The sequence below is a fragment of the Anguilla rostrata genome, chromosome 5, assembly GCF_018555375.3.
Source record: "Anguilla rostrata isolate EN2019 chromosome 5, ASM1855537v3, whole genome shotgun sequence".
Classification (NCBI taxonomy): Eukaryota; Metazoa; Chordata; class Actinopteri; order Anguilliformes; family Anguillidae; genus Anguilla; species Anguilla rostrata.
This window is the reverse complement of record NC_057937.1, coordinates 46627163-46644696: the sequence shown is the minus strand read 5'-3', so window position 1 is coordinate 46644696 and position 17534 is coordinate 46627163. Positions and strand designations below refer to the sequence as shown.

At 41.6% G+C, this 17534-nt stretch overlaps 2 protein-coding genes across 6 annotated transcripts; one reads left to right on the top strand and one right to left on the bottom strand.

Annotated features, from left to right (window-relative positions):
* Positions 1-2236: 2236 nt before the first annotated feature.
* Positions 2237-12412, bottom strand: asb7 (ankyrin repeat and SOCS box containing 7). 3 transcript variants are annotated; one of them, XM_064336628.1, is made up of 5 exons: positions 12291-12412; positions 10524-10621; positions 9863-10115; positions 7108-7713; positions 2237-5092 (listed from the first exon to the last, which is right to left on the bottom strand). In XM_064336628.1, exons 3-5 carry the CDS (start codon positions 10071-10073, stop codon positions 4953-4955), a joined length of 957 nt encoding a protein of 318 aa, XP_064192698.1. In that variant the 5' UTR covers positions 10074-10115; positions 10524-10621; positions 12291-12412; the 3' UTR covers positions 2237-4952. The 3 variants fall into 3 exon arrangements, with proteins under 3 accessions (XP_064192698.1, XP_064192699.1, XP_064192697.1); XM_064336629.1 differs by lacking the exon at positions 12291-12412 and adding an exon at positions 11733-12200 and having other exon boundaries at positions 9863-10176; XM_064336627.1 differs by lacking the exon at positions 12291-12412 and adding an exon at positions 11733-12199.
* A 10-nt stretch (positions 12413-12422) lies between these two features.
* lins1 (lines homolog 1) lies at positions 12423-17493 on the top strand. Of its 3 annotated transcripts, XR_010330169.1 has the most exons (7): positions 12423-13339; positions 13620-13709; positions 13999-14140; positions 14305-14898; positions 15299-15485; positions 16184-17050; positions 17282-17493. XR_010330169.1 is itself a non-coding variant. In XM_064336624.1 (6 exons), the coding sequence occupies exons 1-6, from the start codon at positions 12953-12955 to the stop codon at positions 16872-16874; spliced, it is 2091 nt and encodes a 696-aa protein (XP_064192694.1). In that variant the 5' UTR covers positions 12423-12952; the 3' UTR covers positions 16875-17493. The 3 variants fall into 3 exon arrangements, 2 of the variants coding, with proteins under 2 accessions (XP_064192694.1, XP_064192695.1); XM_064336624.1 differs by having other exon boundaries at positions 16184-17493; XM_064336625.1 differs by lacking the exon at positions 14305-14898 and having other exon boundaries at positions 16184-17493.
* Positions 17494-17534: the final 41 nt, after the last annotated feature.

Below are 17534 nucleotides of genomic sequence, written 5' to 3'. Positions count from 1 at the left end.
TGCACATTATTTTATGATTTATTGCTATTGTCATCATTATGAGAATCACCAAATTAATTCTTAATTCTAGTGCAGAATTACACATATACTGCAGTTTCACCTCCATTAAGATTATGAACAGTTCAGGAATCATAGGACATAAGACCATAAGAAAAGTTATGACGAGAATAGGCCATTCAGCCAAACTTGGCTCATCTTTTCATTTTGTTTGTTTTTAAATAGGTACTCAACAATAGATATAAAAAAAAACTATCAATATTAAAAAAAACCCCACAACCAGTAAGAACAATCAGATCAGTCAATTCCCATACATGCATATTGCACCAAACCAGATAATGATTTTGATCACAAAAGCTTGTAATAAATAGCTTAGCTTTTCCAATTTTTTTAACCCCCTTGGGAGTTTTACCTCCTTTCACTGAAGAGGGGACAAGTTTCTGCAATCACATTTACAGAATTATTACTACAAACTATGTATAGCTTCAAATTTGTAAGCGTAATAAAAAACTAATGTGAAAAAACACATACCCATAAAAGAAATTCAAAATATTGAAAGACTGATTGATCGCTTCCGTTCTGAAACTGAAATGCTAAGTTATTTCATGGTGTCACACAAAAGTGTAGGCTATATCAATGCTGTTGATGACAGAGGACCACATTAGCTGAAACTGCACATCATCACTTCATGAATAAATTTCTCTCGTCTTTTATCACAAAATTCTGGTGCTCACTGATGTGTTAAGTATGGGATGACTAGGATTACACAGAGCTGAAAGGCCAACGTGAATAATTTTAGCCAAAATATTAATTGTGCTGTGCTGGCAGGAGTGATGGCAGACTGAGTTAGCCTGAAGTCTCATGGAGGCGACCTTTAGGAGGTGATCAGCATCGCCGTTTTCGCGCGTTCAACAACACAAACAGTTCCTACTTCCCAAACCGCTCCTCAGCGTCACAACCCCACGTGCTGCCCTCAGAGTTATTTCCTCTACCATTGGGAGATGAATGAGCAGGAGGACACTGCGTCTGAATGGAGTGTCTGACGTTAGCGGTATTTTTAGAAACAGTAAGGACGCAAGATTTCCTCCCTAACTGAATAAGCTGGCGACAATAGTAGCATTGTTCCGTCTGCCTGACAGGGCTACGCGATCGCCGAGCGATGCCATTGTTTTATCAGGTAACACTACCTGCGTTTTTGCACAATGGAAGCGCCTTATGTTTTGTAAGGTAATACGCAAATGCATCTTTGATGCTGTTAAGTCACCTGGCCTGATGCTGGTTGGGTTCTGGTGCGTGCGCACAGAGAAGAAAGCAGAGACCCAAGGGTTCGAAGAGCGCATTCTTGAGAAAAAGAGGAGAAAAGGGGGGAAAAACACCCATTGTAAAGTAAACGATACATGTCTCATGAAACAGACTGAGAAAGTGCCAAGCGCCGTAATTATAGGTGTCCCTACTTAGAAATCTATATGCTGCTATTACGATTTCATGGCGACGACCGTGATGGGATGTTTTGCCCACTGCCAAATGTAAAAAAGAGCGCTGTTATTGTACCTCTTCCCCAGTGCTTCATTCAGGAGACACCCCTGAAACTGAAGTATCTGGCAACAATTCAGCTACGAGAACATGGCATAGAAACAGGCTAAGCCGTGATTGCTATCAGAAAGAGTAACTTCACTCAGAGCTCCCTTAGAGATATTAATTAATGAGCAGGAGGTGGACATGATAAAAACAGCACGATAAAAACAATAACGTCAAAACAGGAACAGGCAAAACTACACATTCAAGGTTAACCTTGGTTTTGAGCTTACTGAAGCGCACAATCCTCAAAACTGCCACATTATCACACGCATATTTACTCTTTACTCTGATACTCTAAGAGGCAAAATCAGTTATCAGTTAAGCCAGTAGTGAAGAGCAACATGCGATGCGGCAGATTTCACATGCGAGCAAGGGTATTCCTTGTAATGTTACTTTCAATTTGAGCCTCCTCATCCCCCTCTCCTGCCCCCAAAAAAGCTGAAATCCCATTTCAGTGAGAATGCAGCAGCATATCATACCATTAGAAAACCTGACCCTAATACATTCTGTTCTAAATACAGTATACAAATCAAGACCTGAAAGCACAGAGCAGTGACAATATTGGTATTCCGTAAATGATTACTATTGAAATAATTACAGACGTAATGGTCAGTATTTAAAAAAAGAGGCAAACTATAGTGGAAGAAAAACAAACACTGTATTACATGTCTTTTTTTATTCACACATTTTTACAGTTTACAGTCTGCGAACAGCGCGTTCCCAACATTTCCTTCTTCAAGCCCAACAGTCATTGATGGTTTGGAAGACTTTGAAACTACAAGAGATGATGAATTTCTTTATTAGTATAGAACTGTGAAACCTGTGACCTCTTTGACCAAAAAAAAAAAGGAAAAACCCACAAAGAAAATATGTCAACCTATTTGCCCTTACTTCTTTTAAACGGTTCTTCCACACAATGCATGGGTTTGCACACATACAACAAATAAACAACCTCTGACAAAAATATATGACACGGAAAACAGTTATGCAATGTAAAACAGGACTGCAACACTACCAAGACTGTTCCGTAACTTTCCACAGGAATTTAACTAAAATGGGTGTTTGTAAAAACGATTACCCGTCTCATGACATTCTGTTATACTGTCCAATAGATGGAGGCAACGTTATTTCTGTGATTTCACTGAGTTACTAAGGAATGATCCGCATTTCCAAAATCACTGACAGCAGTCATAAAAGGCAGCTGGTGATCGTGTAAAGTAGTATTCGTAGTACAAACTAATAGCAAGTGCTCATTCAGTTAAATGCAATATTCCTATGGCCAGAATAATTAGACCTTTGGAGAGAGTGCTATTGTGGGGAAGCAACAAAGGGGGAATGAGATCGGAGTTTACGATTGGGCCTTTGCACAAATATTCCAGGCTGAAATATTATAAAATGGTTTCTGCAAAATGTTTTTAATAAGCAAAAATGACTACGCATGTGAACACTCTAGGGAAAATATATATTTAAAAATCAAGTTTAGGTTTTGGTTTTTGGTGGAAAATAATTCTCTGAAAGTAGAACTCTTATAAGATTCACAGTTTGGTCTTTAAATCAATGAAAAGGGTGTTTGGAATACAAAAAGAAAAAATGTTTTAAAGATATCTCAAAATATACAGGGCATTTTCAGTTGCACCACATAATATTAACTCTCAGAAAAGGCTACTGCAGCTCATTCAATGCCCCCTACGTTATATCGCTAAAATAAAATAAAAAATGTTGTTTGATTCCCACTTTAATGCAACAGATTCTTCCACTTCTAAAATGTCAGCATTGAGAAAAGACACTGCACAAGCTACATCAAAACAAAGCACGAGACCTTTAAACATATTCCAAACACTTAATACGAGATATAACTTTTAAATTACTTTAAAAAAATATCTGCTGTACATATGACACAAATATTTACATTTTTCTTTTGTACGATTATGCTTTTCTGTACACTGTAAAATAATTGCAAAATATTAATGTAATTTTATGATTCAGAAACACCTCCAATGCTTAGTGTTTTCTTTCTGTGCAGATAAACTGCTGTTTTGTTAATTTTGCTAAGACTGTGGAGAACTTTTAATCTTCATTGATGAAAGGTAACACATAAAGGGTTTTCTATGTAAAATAACAAAACATGTTTTATATGTATTACCACCTGGTGTCTAAGCTTTTTATTCCCCCAGGAAATCTTCCTAGAATCTGAGCTGGAATCATTTCAAAACAGCTGGCCCACTTGCAAATAACCCATAAAATGACAAATATAGTACCGAAAGCAGTTGTTTTGTCCTGTCGGGGGGTGCAGTCTGTGCTAAGCCAGTATCAAACACATTGGCCTGTAGCTTTTGATTAGGGAGTGGATGCTCGTTTCAATTTAATCCTTTCATTTTAACAAACTAATCTTAAACTTTCGCTTCTGGTAATGTCTGTCTGTTACACCCCAATGGCACAGAGCCTTCCACTGAAAAGTTATTGATCCAGTGACAGTAATGCCCTGTATGTTTGGCTAGGCTGAATGACTTCAATGTTTAAGTGCGTGACATGCTGGGTGACTGAAAATGCGAAAGCAAAGCTTGCTGGGCACTAGCGCACCGCGCCTGGTGCTCTCTTCCCCTTGTAACAGTGCCAAATGCAGTTCATTTCGAGAGGCGCTGCAGGTACTTTGCCTTTAGAATTACTGCACAGAAAATAAACAGAGCTTCCCCCTTTAAGCAGACAGAATACACGTACATTTTTAACAGACAGAAACATTTCAACAAGTCTGTGGTAAGGCTTATTCAGAGACAAATTCTGGGGTTGAAAAGTGAGCAATATAAAGTGTCAGAGAACTAAAGTATATCCTTTATTCATGGGTCAATCTGGGCCTAATTTAAGACTAAGTCCTATCTAACTGAATGCACTTTTTTATGGACTAAAGAAACGAGAACAGTAGTAATGAAATACTGCCTGAAATAATGCAAATTATCATTTCAAATTTTGTTCTTCTCAAAATTAATCTAGTCTTGTAGGCCAGCCTCAAACTAATGATAGTTTTTTTTCATCCATTCACTTTCCCAACACCACTTCTAAATCGTTTCTTCACTTCTCAAACTCAATCATTTATTTATTCATTTCATAATTCAGTGCGCCCACCACCTGGTATATTTTCACTCGAACGGGAAACGTGTTCTTATGCAATTTTTCCACCAGCCCATCAGAAAGATGCCATCGCTTAAACACATTTAAATTAAGTAATCTGGTGCTAAACATGTTAAAATCAACTAAGACTTTGCAGGGTTATATATAAAAACTCTATCTGTGCTCTGAGGTCTTGCGTAGAAATAGAAACAGCACTTGCATAGTCATCAGAGCAGCAGCTTGGCAGTCTCGCCCGACTTTGCAGGGTGGAATCAGACGCTGTCAAACTTGTGTTTTAAATAGTCTTTCATGACCTTGGCGATAGGCAGCTCCTCCAGGAACTTGAGGTTTTGAAGGCCTATGCACTGTCGGATTTTTATTCTGCACAAGTCCTGCAACGTCCTTGGTTGTCCTGAAAGACAAACAAAGTCCATTTTAATTAATGACCATTTTTGTTTTGTCTACGGCAATGAAAAACAAAAAAACTCAACAAACACAACCTTTAGGTAAACTGCTGTCAAAAAACATAAGCTTTAGGTAAACTGCTCTGGGTGTTTTTACCAAAGCTGATAAAAGCTGCTAGATGGGTTTACTGAAAAAATTGATAAATGTATTTACTCAAAGGCTCTCAAGTCAACTTGCGATTAAAGCCGACCCTTGACCAAGTCTTTCATTTTATAAAATGCTAAGCACATTTTTTGGGAAACAGTAAGACATTTATCCTTTCCATTTTATTTTTCTGGTCAGCAGAAGCCCAAGATTCCTTGAAACAATTTGATTGGTACAGCAAAATAAAAATAAGCCTTTGATCGGGCGTTCAAAGGAAGAAAGACAATTTATATAAGCAACCATTCTCCCCTAGGTTGAAGTTACATGAGAACATAAAAAAACCTAAGAATACAAGAACAGGCCATTCAGCCCATCCAAGCTCACCAGAGCTTGGACTTGAAGGGTCTCTCCCTCGACAACATAACCTGAAAAGAACCATAACTAAAGAATTATAACTAAATAGGTTTTTTAAATAGGCTACATTCAAGTATTCCCGTAAAAGACAAATGTGACCAGTGGTAGGACTAGGGTTAATTCTTCACTGATCTGTCATTCTCCACTTCAATGACCGTGGAAGTATAACCAACAGCCAGTAAAAGCACTACACGTAATGAGGGGAAAACCCGACCTCTCACGGTATTTCGGGATCAAGCCAACAAAAAAATCCCAAATTTCCCCGGACGCTATCTCGCAAGGCCACTCGTGGGCCCTTATCTGCTTCGTTTGCGCCATCGGGCGGGAAACGAAAGTGATTCAGCCGCGGAAACCTGGGCTCGGCCTCTTCAGCGTAACGGGAAAGCCTGCCTCTGGCCTCCCGCCTCTTCACGCCCCCCCCGCATGCAAACTCCCCAGCGAGTCTGGCAGGAGGAGGCTCAACGGACGCATGGCTGCGGCCCATCCGAGCGCCTCCGCCTCCCGTCCCCCCCGCCGCTTTCCTTATCTCCGTTAGCGCGCGGCGCCCGCGGGTCAAACGCGGCGCCCTCCGGAGCGGGTGCTCCGCCCGGCTTCCGTAAAAAAAAAAAAAGCGCCGCCCCGTTACCCGGGTGGACGACCCGAACGCGCGCGCGTTCCCTTTCGTTCAAACGCAATCGATGACCCGGCGGAAACCCGAGCCGGGCAGATTATCCCAGCGTCTGAATGGGCCGGGCCTTTCTTCGGCGCTGCCGTCTCTAAGAGCGATGCCTTTGATATGCTGATATCAGAGCGCAGTGAAAGGGGAGGAATGGCGGTATTGAGCCAAACCCCAACGGCAGCGCTTCAGGTGATGGGGTCTCTGGTCTCGCCGTGCCCATTGTTGGCCGTGCGATCCCTGATCATTGTACTCCCCCACCCGTGATCTGGCTGGCAGAGCTCAGCTCTTTTCTCCGCAGGCATACCCTCCTCGGCTCACCTTTCAGCACCGATACCTCAGTGACTCAGCCTTTGTGAATTTTCTCAAATTTCCGGGGACACCCTGTTCTTTTTGGGATTCTTTTTTTTTTTTCTTCTTTTGAACGATTGGGGAAGGGGGAAAAAAAGAAAAACCTCATTCCAAACCCTGCAGCCTACCTAAAGCATCTATTGAGTGTGATTAAAATTGATTTAATGATCCTAATACATCCAGGACTTTAAGTAATAAACCTACCGCCGAACAGTTTGAGCCGGTCCAGGTTTTACTAGAAGCGGGTCAGTGCACTGGAGCGGGAACTGCCTGCTGGTGGTACATTAACCAGCTTATGGTAAGTGGAATGGCTCAAAGTGCCAAGCATTAACAGTGTCCATCCCATCTGTGTTTTTCAGTACTTCCACAAGCACACAAACTACATCTGTGCAACACGGGACAGATACCGTTAACACAATTACACTATTACGCTCAAACAAGAAAAAAGGGAAACCCACTAGTGACTTCCTGTAGAAAGTCCAGGCAGGGCCGGCTGGTGCCGGACATGCTGACGGACACGGCCACGGGGGTCTGGCCCTCGTAGTTCCGGGTGTTGGTGTCGGCGCCGTACGCGTAGAGCATCTGGGCACACAGCACGTCGTCGCGGAGCGCCGACAGGTGCAGCGGCGTCTGGCCGTCCTCCAGCCGGCCCAGGTTGGTGTCGGCCCCCCGCTGCAGGAACATGCGGCAGTAGGCGTGGTTGCCCTTGATGACGGCGTAGCGGAGCAGGAAGCCGTTCTGGATGTCGATGTTGGCGCAGTGGTCCAGCAGGATGCGCACGCAGCACGAGCGCTCCCGGATGATGGCCAGCTGCAGCGGCGTGGTGCCCTTGTCGCTCAGCGGGTCCACCTCCGCCTTGAACTCCAGCAGCAGCCGCACGAAGGAGTCCCGGCCGTAGTGCGCCGCCACGTGCAGCGGCGTCCAGCCGTCGTTGCTCTTGGCGTTGATGATGTCGCCGCGGTACTCCGACTCCAGCATGAGGCGGGCGATCCGCGCTCGCCCGTGCATGGCCGCGTAATGCAGGGCGGTGAAGCCGCCTATTAAGTCCTTCACCGTGGGGTCGGCTGAGGAGCGGACAAGAAGGGGGAGCGCAATAAGTGGGTGAAGGGAAACACGATTAAGATCAAACCGCCTCCGAGCGGGGAGGTAAATGCATTAAAACAATTAGGATCAGTCAAACACCAGAGTGTGAAGCAGAGGCCAGAGGTTAAATCCTGCTATTTTAATTACCTCTTGACACTTAGTAATAATTAGGCCTTTTTTTTGTGTCTTTTGGGGAATGAAAGAAAGGTATTCACGCCCAGAGCTGCCATACAAAAAGCAGCTGCTGTTAATTAAACTTGATTCTCCGTTTAAATAATGTTTGGATCTTTTGGCTGATTTACCCCAAGACTGAGAATGCCAATAAACATTTATGTAATAAGAAGAAAGCAGTATTCTTGACTTACTCACCCCAGAGCTTATTTCACTTCAAAATATTTATATCTAACCACAGAATATAATGAAAGAAAGGTTTCATAATTAATAAATAAAAGTTGATAAATAAGATTTGCGAGAGCTATACATATCACCATTTGATGTTTCTCATTTTCTACCAAAAGGCCCTATAGCCAAGATTTTCAAGTTACAGTGATATTGTTAGCCAACTATGATGGGGACAGGAACAGGTTGTATGGGAAAAACTAAAGAAAGCTAAGTAATACATTTTACTGCAGCAAGAAAAATACATTTAAATGTGAACTATATTACTGGCTTTTTGCAACAGCACACATGATCAAAAGAATTAAACCTTATTGTACAAATAACCAAGTTTAATGACACAAAGACTGTGTTCATAAATACATTGAATTAGACCTTATTGTACAAATAACCAAGTTTAATGACACAAAGACGCAATGAAGTCTGATTCACTTTGTCTTATTTTGACTGTTAATGGATTATGAGAACTCAGTACACTCTGGGTGCCTTTTCCTCTCTTAGTTTAGTCCCTTTCATTAAAAATCATATTTCAGCTGACATCTCCGATTTTAGGGGGATATTTCCACATTTGCCAGGCTGCACAGATGTCATACTTACATCTCTGAACAGATCAGAAAAATCAAACAATCGAGCATTGTTTGAATTACGCACATTCATTTGATTGCAGCCAATTAAACTGTTTGAACAATCAAAAACATTTAAATTTTCCCTTTCATTAGGAATATCCAATTACATTAGGATTTTATCTGTTCCGCGGAGCGTAATCGTCCCCGTTATTCGTCCCTGTTCCATAACCGCCATGTTCGGAAAGCGCAGGGAAACGCAGGCCGGCGTGCGTCTCCAAGGAGGCGTGGCCAGTCGCCGCAGCTGAGCTGCGCGGTCGCTGTGTCCGAGGGCCACGCTGCAGGCGCCTGACTGATCAGCGGAATCGCCGTGGTGCTGTGAGGCAAGGGAAGCCCTGCCAACTAAAACCCTCCATTCCAGAAGTGCAGGGTAACCTATCCAGCACTCAGCATATTACAGCGTGATGCACTGAATTATTGTATGACAACAAGACAAGTAAGATGCAATTACACTACATGACAAAGTAAAAAACCTGTTATTAAACCTGTACATTAATTTGACTACACTGTCAACGGAATGAATATTACATAAATTGCTTTACAAGAAATTACAAGAAAAACATTTTTTGAGGGAAGTCACTGAGTCAGGAAGCTCATTCACAAGGAAGGCTGTACACTCAAATTTTGTGTGAAATCTATGCAAACTCCAGTCATGAAGCTAGTTATTTTATGGACTTTTAAAGTATTCATTTGCACTTAGCTGAAGCATAAATTCATACATCATTGAGATGTAAATTTATGGATAAAGTCAAATGTATCAGGCTATATACTCCAATTATATCTACCAACTTCACACTCATGGGCAATTTGCATCAGATACTTCATTCTGATTCTAATGGTGATCTGCTGCCACCTTTTGGTATAAACTCCAACAAGCATCCCACTGCTGAAACAACATTACTTCTAACAAGCCATATTCGGACGCAAACAGCAGCAAAATGGACACACATTTCCTCTCCCTTTAATATACTACACTCTTACAGTCACCACAGCCATAATCTAAATAAGGCTCCACAGCTAAGACGGAAAATTCTGTATGCTGATTCTACAGGGACGTGACCAATCTATTTGCGCCGTTAAGTCTCCCTCCCGCCCCAGGACGGCCTCCCACCTCCGTGCTCCAGGAAGACGCGGACGCATCTCTCCTTCCCCCTGGCGGCGGAGAAGTGGAGCAGGGTCCAGCCGTTGGCGTCGCGGATGTTGGGGGAGTAGCCCCGCTCCAGCATCTTGCGCACGGTGTGGACATCCCCGGCGGCCACGGCGGCCTGGATCTGCAGCTCCTCCTGCAGCTCAGGGTTCCTTCGACAGTGATGGTGCAGCATCCTGTCACATCTCGTTAAGCGTCACTCATCCAGACCTGTCCACTGAAGGGCGAGCGCCAGGAATTAACCAATGGGATCGTTAGTCCACGCATGGCATTGCCAGCTGAAATATACACAAGGATAAGACACCCATATTCTAATTGATCTTGTCTTGTAGAGGAAAATTTAGATCGATGAGGCAATAACTTCTTACCAAAAATGTCCCTGTTGTGCTAAATTTCAGACAATTATGGATGTAGCTATTAAGAACATTGTTTATATAAAAGTTTTGTAACAAAAGACCACTGACAAGTGCACTGTAGGGGTTAGTTAAACGCGGTCAAATAAATAAATGTGTTGGACATTAAATGATCCTAATCACTGCAGATGGTACAAAACATAAAATAAAGATTTTTAAAAATGTATTTCACATGTTCTGAAATATTTGATTAAAATTCAAAATAGCATTACCTTAATTCTGCATCCCTGACATGTGCTCCACTTCTTAACACACAAGTAACAGTACTAAAGCCAGAAATGAGCATCACTGCCAAATAACAGAAATTAATCTGGGGGAAAAGAAGATGACAAATGCATCAGGGTCATGAAACTCTAAAATTTTAATTACTGATTACATTTATTTCACTTTATTTAACTTTTCCTGTTAATTAGTACGACAAAATAACATTCAGCTACAACTGCACAAGCAGGTAGTGTAACTGAGTTCTGAATGTAGACAGCCTATTACAAATTCGTGTTGCAGCAGGACTAAGAGCTGTAGTCTAAAGCCTTTTCACCCGAATAATCTTATGTGCCCTTTAAAAGATTCACATACTCACTGATGACACGACTAACTGTTGGACGCAATAACTATACAGCAAAGATCTGAATAAACTACCCAAATCTATATAATATCTAACCTTACAAATGGAACATTGTTTCCCTTATTTTACAGTATTGAAGGAAATGGTATTGTAAAATGACAGGACTTTCATTACCTCAATAGACATGCAGAACGGTTTAAAACATACAACATAAAATCCAACACCGATGAAATTTGTCCCATTAATCTATTTTCTATTTTTGCAATAAAGCAGACTTCTTTGGGATGATATATGATATAACCTGAAAGTGAGTGATGTCTCACTGGGGTTTTGTCAACTAGCTAACGTTGCCTTGCTAGATAGCTATGTGCATAAAAGTCTAAAAATTGATCTTGCAACTAGCTATATAAATAAGGCGATCTGGCTAGAACACCTAACCAAGCACGGCAGTGAGGACCTAATCACCCAACAAACCTATTAAACAAATCAGTGGTTTTGTGTTATAGTAGTACTACTGTACTGGCTTGCAGTCATTGAACGTATAACGTTAGGTAGCTATTCAGCCACGCGCTACTGCAAGCCACTGCTTTTGACATATTTGTTATCGCTGCCAGCTAGCATTGATATTCACATTATTGATAGCTAACTAGGTGGCAACATTAACACGCTAGTTAGCAAGCTAATTTACACACAAAATTACACCCACGGCATTTCCCATTGCAGCGACACCGAAGTTCGTGTAACTAGGAAATACCTGGCTATCTTACAAATGAAATATTTCAGAAAATCGACTTAAACTAAGGAGTCGTTCATGTAGCCAACTAGCTAACGTTAGCTAAGAACAATGGAGTGTTACCTTATAGATGTACCCCCGGTCTCACTTCTTCAGACTTCCGTTTAAACTGTCCACATTATTTAAATTTTCCGCACATTAAACCAAATTGACATTGTGGTTGTAACCATGACGAACAATGGAAAAAATGATTATGCAAAAGAAATCGCGAGGCTGAATTCGAGCTAAATAGTTAGCTAGCTAGCTATCGTTTCACTCAGACCAGCAATGTTAACAAGCTAGCCTGCTAACAAGCAAGCTAGCTAATGACTGCAACGCATTTCAGAGTTTTCAAACATTTAAATGGATTAAACTGTATCCAGGCATGCATGTATCACTTCCGTGTAGTATTAGATAATTAAACTGAGTTGCTATTTGTTGATGAAAACTAGCTAAGTTCATTAAAAATGGATTCAATTATGTATACTTTACAAAGCCATCCCCCAATTCCGAGGGGTTATTGGGAAGGCACAGACCCTGGCCAATCAGCGTTCAAAAAACAGCAGTTTGCTGTACCGTTTCACAGTTCTACATCCTGCTGAAAAACTTAGTCGCAACATTGCGACTATCAGTGCCACTCACTTGCGGTTTTTCCCGGTCTTTCTTCGGGCATCCAGCGGGAAAAAATCCAGGGTCATGAATTTACCACCATACTAACTGTTGTTAAAATAAGAATCACAGATTCTGGAATGCACTGCACACTGCTTGTTTTCCCAGTTTGAATCCTTGAATGTTCTTACAAATTATTGTTTACACTACAGTTCCCAGAATGCAACTCAAACAAAACAGGAAGTTGTGCTGGAGGCATGCTTTTGGAAGAAGCGAAGTATAACAGTACAGTAAACTATGGTGAAACATAAAACAGATGACAATTCTGAGTATTTCAGATAGAATTTTCATCCACATAACTAGTTTGCACATGTGTACACGTGGCAGCTAGTAGCTAAGCCATATAACGAAAATATTTCCAGTAACTTTACGTGGTTACCTTTGCGGTTTTATTCATGTAGCTAGCTATCTGTTTGGCTAGTTAAATGTACTCATGATAGTTAGCTAAATAGATACTAGTTACCTGTATTTTAAAATAGTTTCTAGTTGTTTAATGTAGTTAAATAGCTTGCTAACTGTGGGAAATCATGAGCAAGGTTGGAGAGGGTTGTGTTTGTGTGCTCTTAGTTGTCTGTTTAGTTTGATTTGGTTAGCTGCTAAAACCACTTACTGTGCAGTATTCTGTAAAAGCACAAATGGAGCACATCTTTTTAGTTTTACAGGAGGTAGACAGCGGCTTATTGTTGGGAACAGCCCTAGGATACGACAGTCATGAGTTGGCGTCTATCATTTGTGCTGGTATTTGTGAACACAGCTCTGGGAGTAGCCAAAATGCTCAAAGCAGCTGTATGGGTGACGAAAGAAGCCGTCCCCAGACCCTGCCAACACTCTCAAGTCCTTTTATATTGATGGATGAACACAAGCATGAAGAAAAGCAAAAGGAAACGCTGTGTTTTGCTTTGAGCATTCTGGAAAGAATGAGCTCCAAGTTGCTGTCTCCAAACCCCACAGTGGATTGCAGCGTTTATTACAAGGATATTTTGAGGACATCATTGGAGGACATGCATCTCATGTCAAAACTTGTAAGTTGGACAAGTTGGATAAGCCGTCGTATAGTATGTGCAAAAGTTGTAGTATTTCCTGTCTTGCACTTAAAGGAGGCTGCCACATGCTTAGATAGAGGAGAGTAAAATGGCTTGCGGTAGGCCAAATAGAGAAAGCTGGCTGAAATGAAAAAAGGTAAATCGGTCTCATTTGATCTTGAATGGCTCTTATGCAGGGCAACTCATGCATATGAATTTTAATCAAGCCAAATAGTATCTTTGCATCATGACAACATATGTTATTTTTCTATTTTCACAGGTCTCTCTTTTCAGCATCCAGGACGCCTTATTATCACACTTAGCTGTGAAGTGTGTTTCATCTGTTGTGCTTTTTCAGCTTCTGGAGTCTGTGAGTGTCATTTTTGAATATGAAACCTCAGGTTTACATTTAGCTGTATGTATATATATACTCACAGGATCAATGTCCAGTTGAAAAATTACGAAGAAATATCATTCTGCATATGTACATTAGATTTTGAGAACGCATTTGAAACTTTTCTGTATTCAGGATGGAATATCCTCCTGGGGCTAGCATGTGCTTGCTTAGCCAGCATGGTGCAAACATGTTTTGGAAAAAGACTGTACAAATGTCTGGATGTTTTTTTTTTCCTTCTAACATATGCGTTTCTTTTTCACAGAACACATTTAACAGCATTTGGCAACAAAAGTGTTTCCAAACCTTTCAGAGGGGATGCCCTTGCAATGAAATGGACAGTTGTTTGTGGTCTCTCACCACTGTAGTGAAAGGAGTGATGAAAGGACTGTATAAATGTAAGAGAGGTGTGTAAACTGTGTGTTTACTAATTACTACATTAGAAAATGGTTTAACTGATTAAAATTGTATATCTTTCATATCTTTATATTTAAATTAGAATAGATTTTCATGTTTGTATACCATCACACACCCAATTAATGGCAATTAATTTATTCTTTTTTCACTTCAGAAATACTGGATAAACTGCTTGTGGCATTTGACCCTGTACTGCCTGACTTGTACACAGGGCTGCTCTCATGTGGGGGACCGGGCTCTGATATTGCTGCTTGTCAAATTGACTCATGTAATTTAGAGACCATACATATGGCCTTTGTTGATTTGCTTGAAGTGCTCACTGCTGCGAGAGTCAGACTACACATCTGCTCCATGAGCCAGAGGCTTTTGTACCAGCGGGCGTCTGTGTTCCTTCACCTAGTTGACTCCCCGGCTCTCTATGCTGTGAAAAAGAAAGTACTTCTGTTGTTGAAAAGAGTCCTCCTGGAGAAAGCTGGAGATGATCTCTGCATTGGAGAAGTTCCACCCTCTGCACAGGTCGATGGTCAAATGACCCCTGACTTGTGGGCACTGGCTGACTCTGTTTTGAGGTCAGCAAGTACTGGCTGGGTTCAGCGTATTTCTGTCAGTGGCAAGGCCAGCCTTTTTGGCGGTACCAGTGCGTCAGGTCCTGGAAGCCGTGAGGGACCGGATTTTGTGATGTTGAGGGCAGTTAGCCTGGTTTTACTCAAGTCCTTGGAATACAAAGTCCAGCAAGTCAGTAAACAAGGTAATTCATCTATGATACTGATACATCTGGCTAAAGGTTTTTTTTATTTGGCACAATATATTTTTAGATACCAAAATCTGTGAAGTTATGTCCAATATTCAAATTTATGAGTGAACTCAACTCATGAACTGTGTTACAGACCAATTGCTATAGCAGGTTTTGTCATGCCTTTTTCTTACAGAAGGGGGCGTTCTTTGCTAGGATAACTGATGAAAGATTTTTCCACACAGACCATCAGTATATTAAAGTTACATTTAGATTAAATGCTAAGTGGGTGAATAATTAAAGCTTTTCAATATTCAAGTTTAAAAGTTGGCTAATTACAGTGGGTGTGTATGAAAGTTTTCTGCAGTCTTTCTGTTTGTGGTTTAATTTTGATGTATTGCTTCTGTCTCCGTAGGTTCGCTGTGTCCTGTGGACATCCAAAGCTATTTATGTCCTTTGATGGTTTTCCTGAGTCAGCATCTGCCACAAAGCCGCCAGCTCTGTCATTCCTGTGCCTGGGTCTCACTGGTGTTTGGAGATCAAGATGATGACATGATAGAAGCCGCAATGACATTAATGCTGTTGTATCTGTACCAGAAGAGGTATATACAGTGTACTCTTACTGATTCATAATGCATAGCTTTATGTTGGGGATTTGCTGGTGGTACACCCAGCTAAAGCTATAGTCCTTTATTCAGTGCTTTGCCTCAGAGTACAGAATTGAATCCTAAACATGGCATTGCTGATACTGCTTGATAGTCCCTAGGCAATTTGGTAAATTTGGCATTTTCAGTCTGTCAGTGCAGGCCTCTTGTGTGATGACTGTCGCTCATCTGGTGGAGTGGAGAGTGAAAAGAAGCAGCAGCTTGCAGCATGTGCTTGGAGCACACGTGTGTTAGTCTTCCCACCCGCATTGCGGGACATTGCAGTTTTGGGATAGGCCTAAAAAATGATTGGGTGTTCCAAATTTTAAGGGGGAAAAAGGTACAAGTTAAAAACATTTTTTGTTTCAACATTATACTGAGAGAAATGTGTGAGTAAATGAAACTAGAAAGAAATGTTTTTTGTAGAACATGCCCAGCATCTGCAAATGTGATTTTTGCTTGATAATGTTTGTTATTTTAAGTTTATTAAAAAGTGCAGTAATTGCTTAACAAGCACATGTGTACAGTAGTTACTTTTTGAGAAGTAATTGCTATACACATTTAAAGCTAAGCTGTATAATGGTAATAATAACTAGGTAAACTGCTTTTCTTAGAACCCTTTTAGTTCCCCTTACCAAAAAAGTGTCTTTTTGCAGGGTGAATGCTACTTCAGATGAAGATGCCTGTAGCACTGGCTACAACCCTCACTGCCTCTTCATTTACCTGCTGAAAAGTGTGGCATTTGACCACTCTGTGCTCCTAGACTTCTTGATCTCAACTGAAACTTGCTTCCTGGAGTACTTTGTGAAGTATTTGAAGTTCCTGCGGGAAAACTGGGAAGGCTTCCGCAGAAGCTGTCTGTACACCCAGGGCTCTGACACACTCGAACAGAAGAGCGGGAGCTCAGGACAGGAATCCACAATGAGATCAAAACTGCCTGCTAATCACGCCAATCCTCAGTTTAACCGGTCACCAGCGAGTGGGGCCACCAAATCCATGTTTTGTCCGTTGGTGGATTACGGGAGCTCAGATGAATCTGAAGCTGAAGAGCCAAGCGTGTCAGATGGCCCATTAGGCAGACCACAAGATGAGGGGCCCGAGCTTAACTGTGCTGCTGCAGGAGGACGGTCTTTGTGTTTACCAGAGCATGCAGCGGAGAAAGCCGGAGATGACCACCTGACTCCTGATAGCATGTGTGAAAAAACGGTCATGTGCCTTCAGGAGCTAAGAAAAGTCATAGTCAGGCTGCAGAAAAGAAATCTCTTTCCCTACAAGCCAGCCTCGCTGCTGAGGCTGCTGATGCAAATCGAAACAAAGAGTGGCTTTGGAGATGGATCTCAGTGTTAAAGACGCACTAGCCGGTGCTTGTTTTCTGTGCGTCTGGATGCGATGTACAGCACCATGTGTGTTCATGTCACAGTGCCAGGATCTGCTTGCCCATTGGAACTGTAGAAAAGGGCTTTAATCTGTGTCATGTGCTGAGATGCCTAGGGATGGAGGAGGTGGTCATGCAATTCAGGTCTGTTATGTGTATACAGTCGTAAGAAAATCTGATACCGTATCAAATGTAACTTTTGGCCCACCGGGAATTTCTCCCTTAGATCAGGAGTGCTCTGCCCTGGCTCTAGAGGCTTCTCTTATAGCCTCACACCTAACCACCTGATTTCATTGATAAGTGCCTTAGTTGATCCAATTCAGTGTCCTGTCCTCCCAATTTGTGAGTGTCTTAGAAACAGAAAGAGTCAGTCCACCAGGACTGGAACAGAGTCAGAGTATCAGACTTGAGGTTATCAAATGGTATACAACATTTCCCCACTGACCTTGAATTGCTTATGGATCTACAGTGTTTCAATGCAGTCCAGGTCAATTTATTTATGCAGTTAGTTTTCACAGAAATAAATCTGTTATGCATAAGGGTCTAATGTTTGTCCCACAAACTTTCCAATAAACCATTTTTGTAAAATGATGCGTGTGCAACATTTATCACATGGGTTATGCCGTTTATCT

Coding starts and splice junctions, on each gene's coding strand:
- asb7 (XM_064336628.1), bottom strand. CDS start 10,073: ATGCTGCACCATCACTGTCGAAGGAACCCTGAGCTGCAGGAGGAGCTG. Junction 7,714..9,862: donor CGTCTTCCTGGAGCACGGAG/GTGGGAGGCCGT, acceptor TCCGCTCCTCAG/CCGACCCCACGGTGAAGGAC. Junction 5,093..7,107: donor CTTTCTACAGGAAGTCACTA/GTGGGTTTCCCT, acceptor TTTGTCTTTCAG/GACAACCAAGGACGTTGCAG.
- lins1 (XM_064336624.1), top strand. CDS start 12,953: ATGGAGCACATCTTTTTAGTTTTACAGGAGGTAGACAGCGGCTTATTG. Junction 13,710..13,998: donor TTTTTCAGCTTCTGGAGTCT/GTGAGTGTCATT, acceptor TCTTTTTCACAG/AACACATTTAACAGCATTTG. Junction 14,899..15,298: donor CCAGCAAGTCAGTAAACAAG/GTAATTCATCTA, acceptor CTGTCTCCGTAG/GTTCGCTGTGTCCTGTGGAC.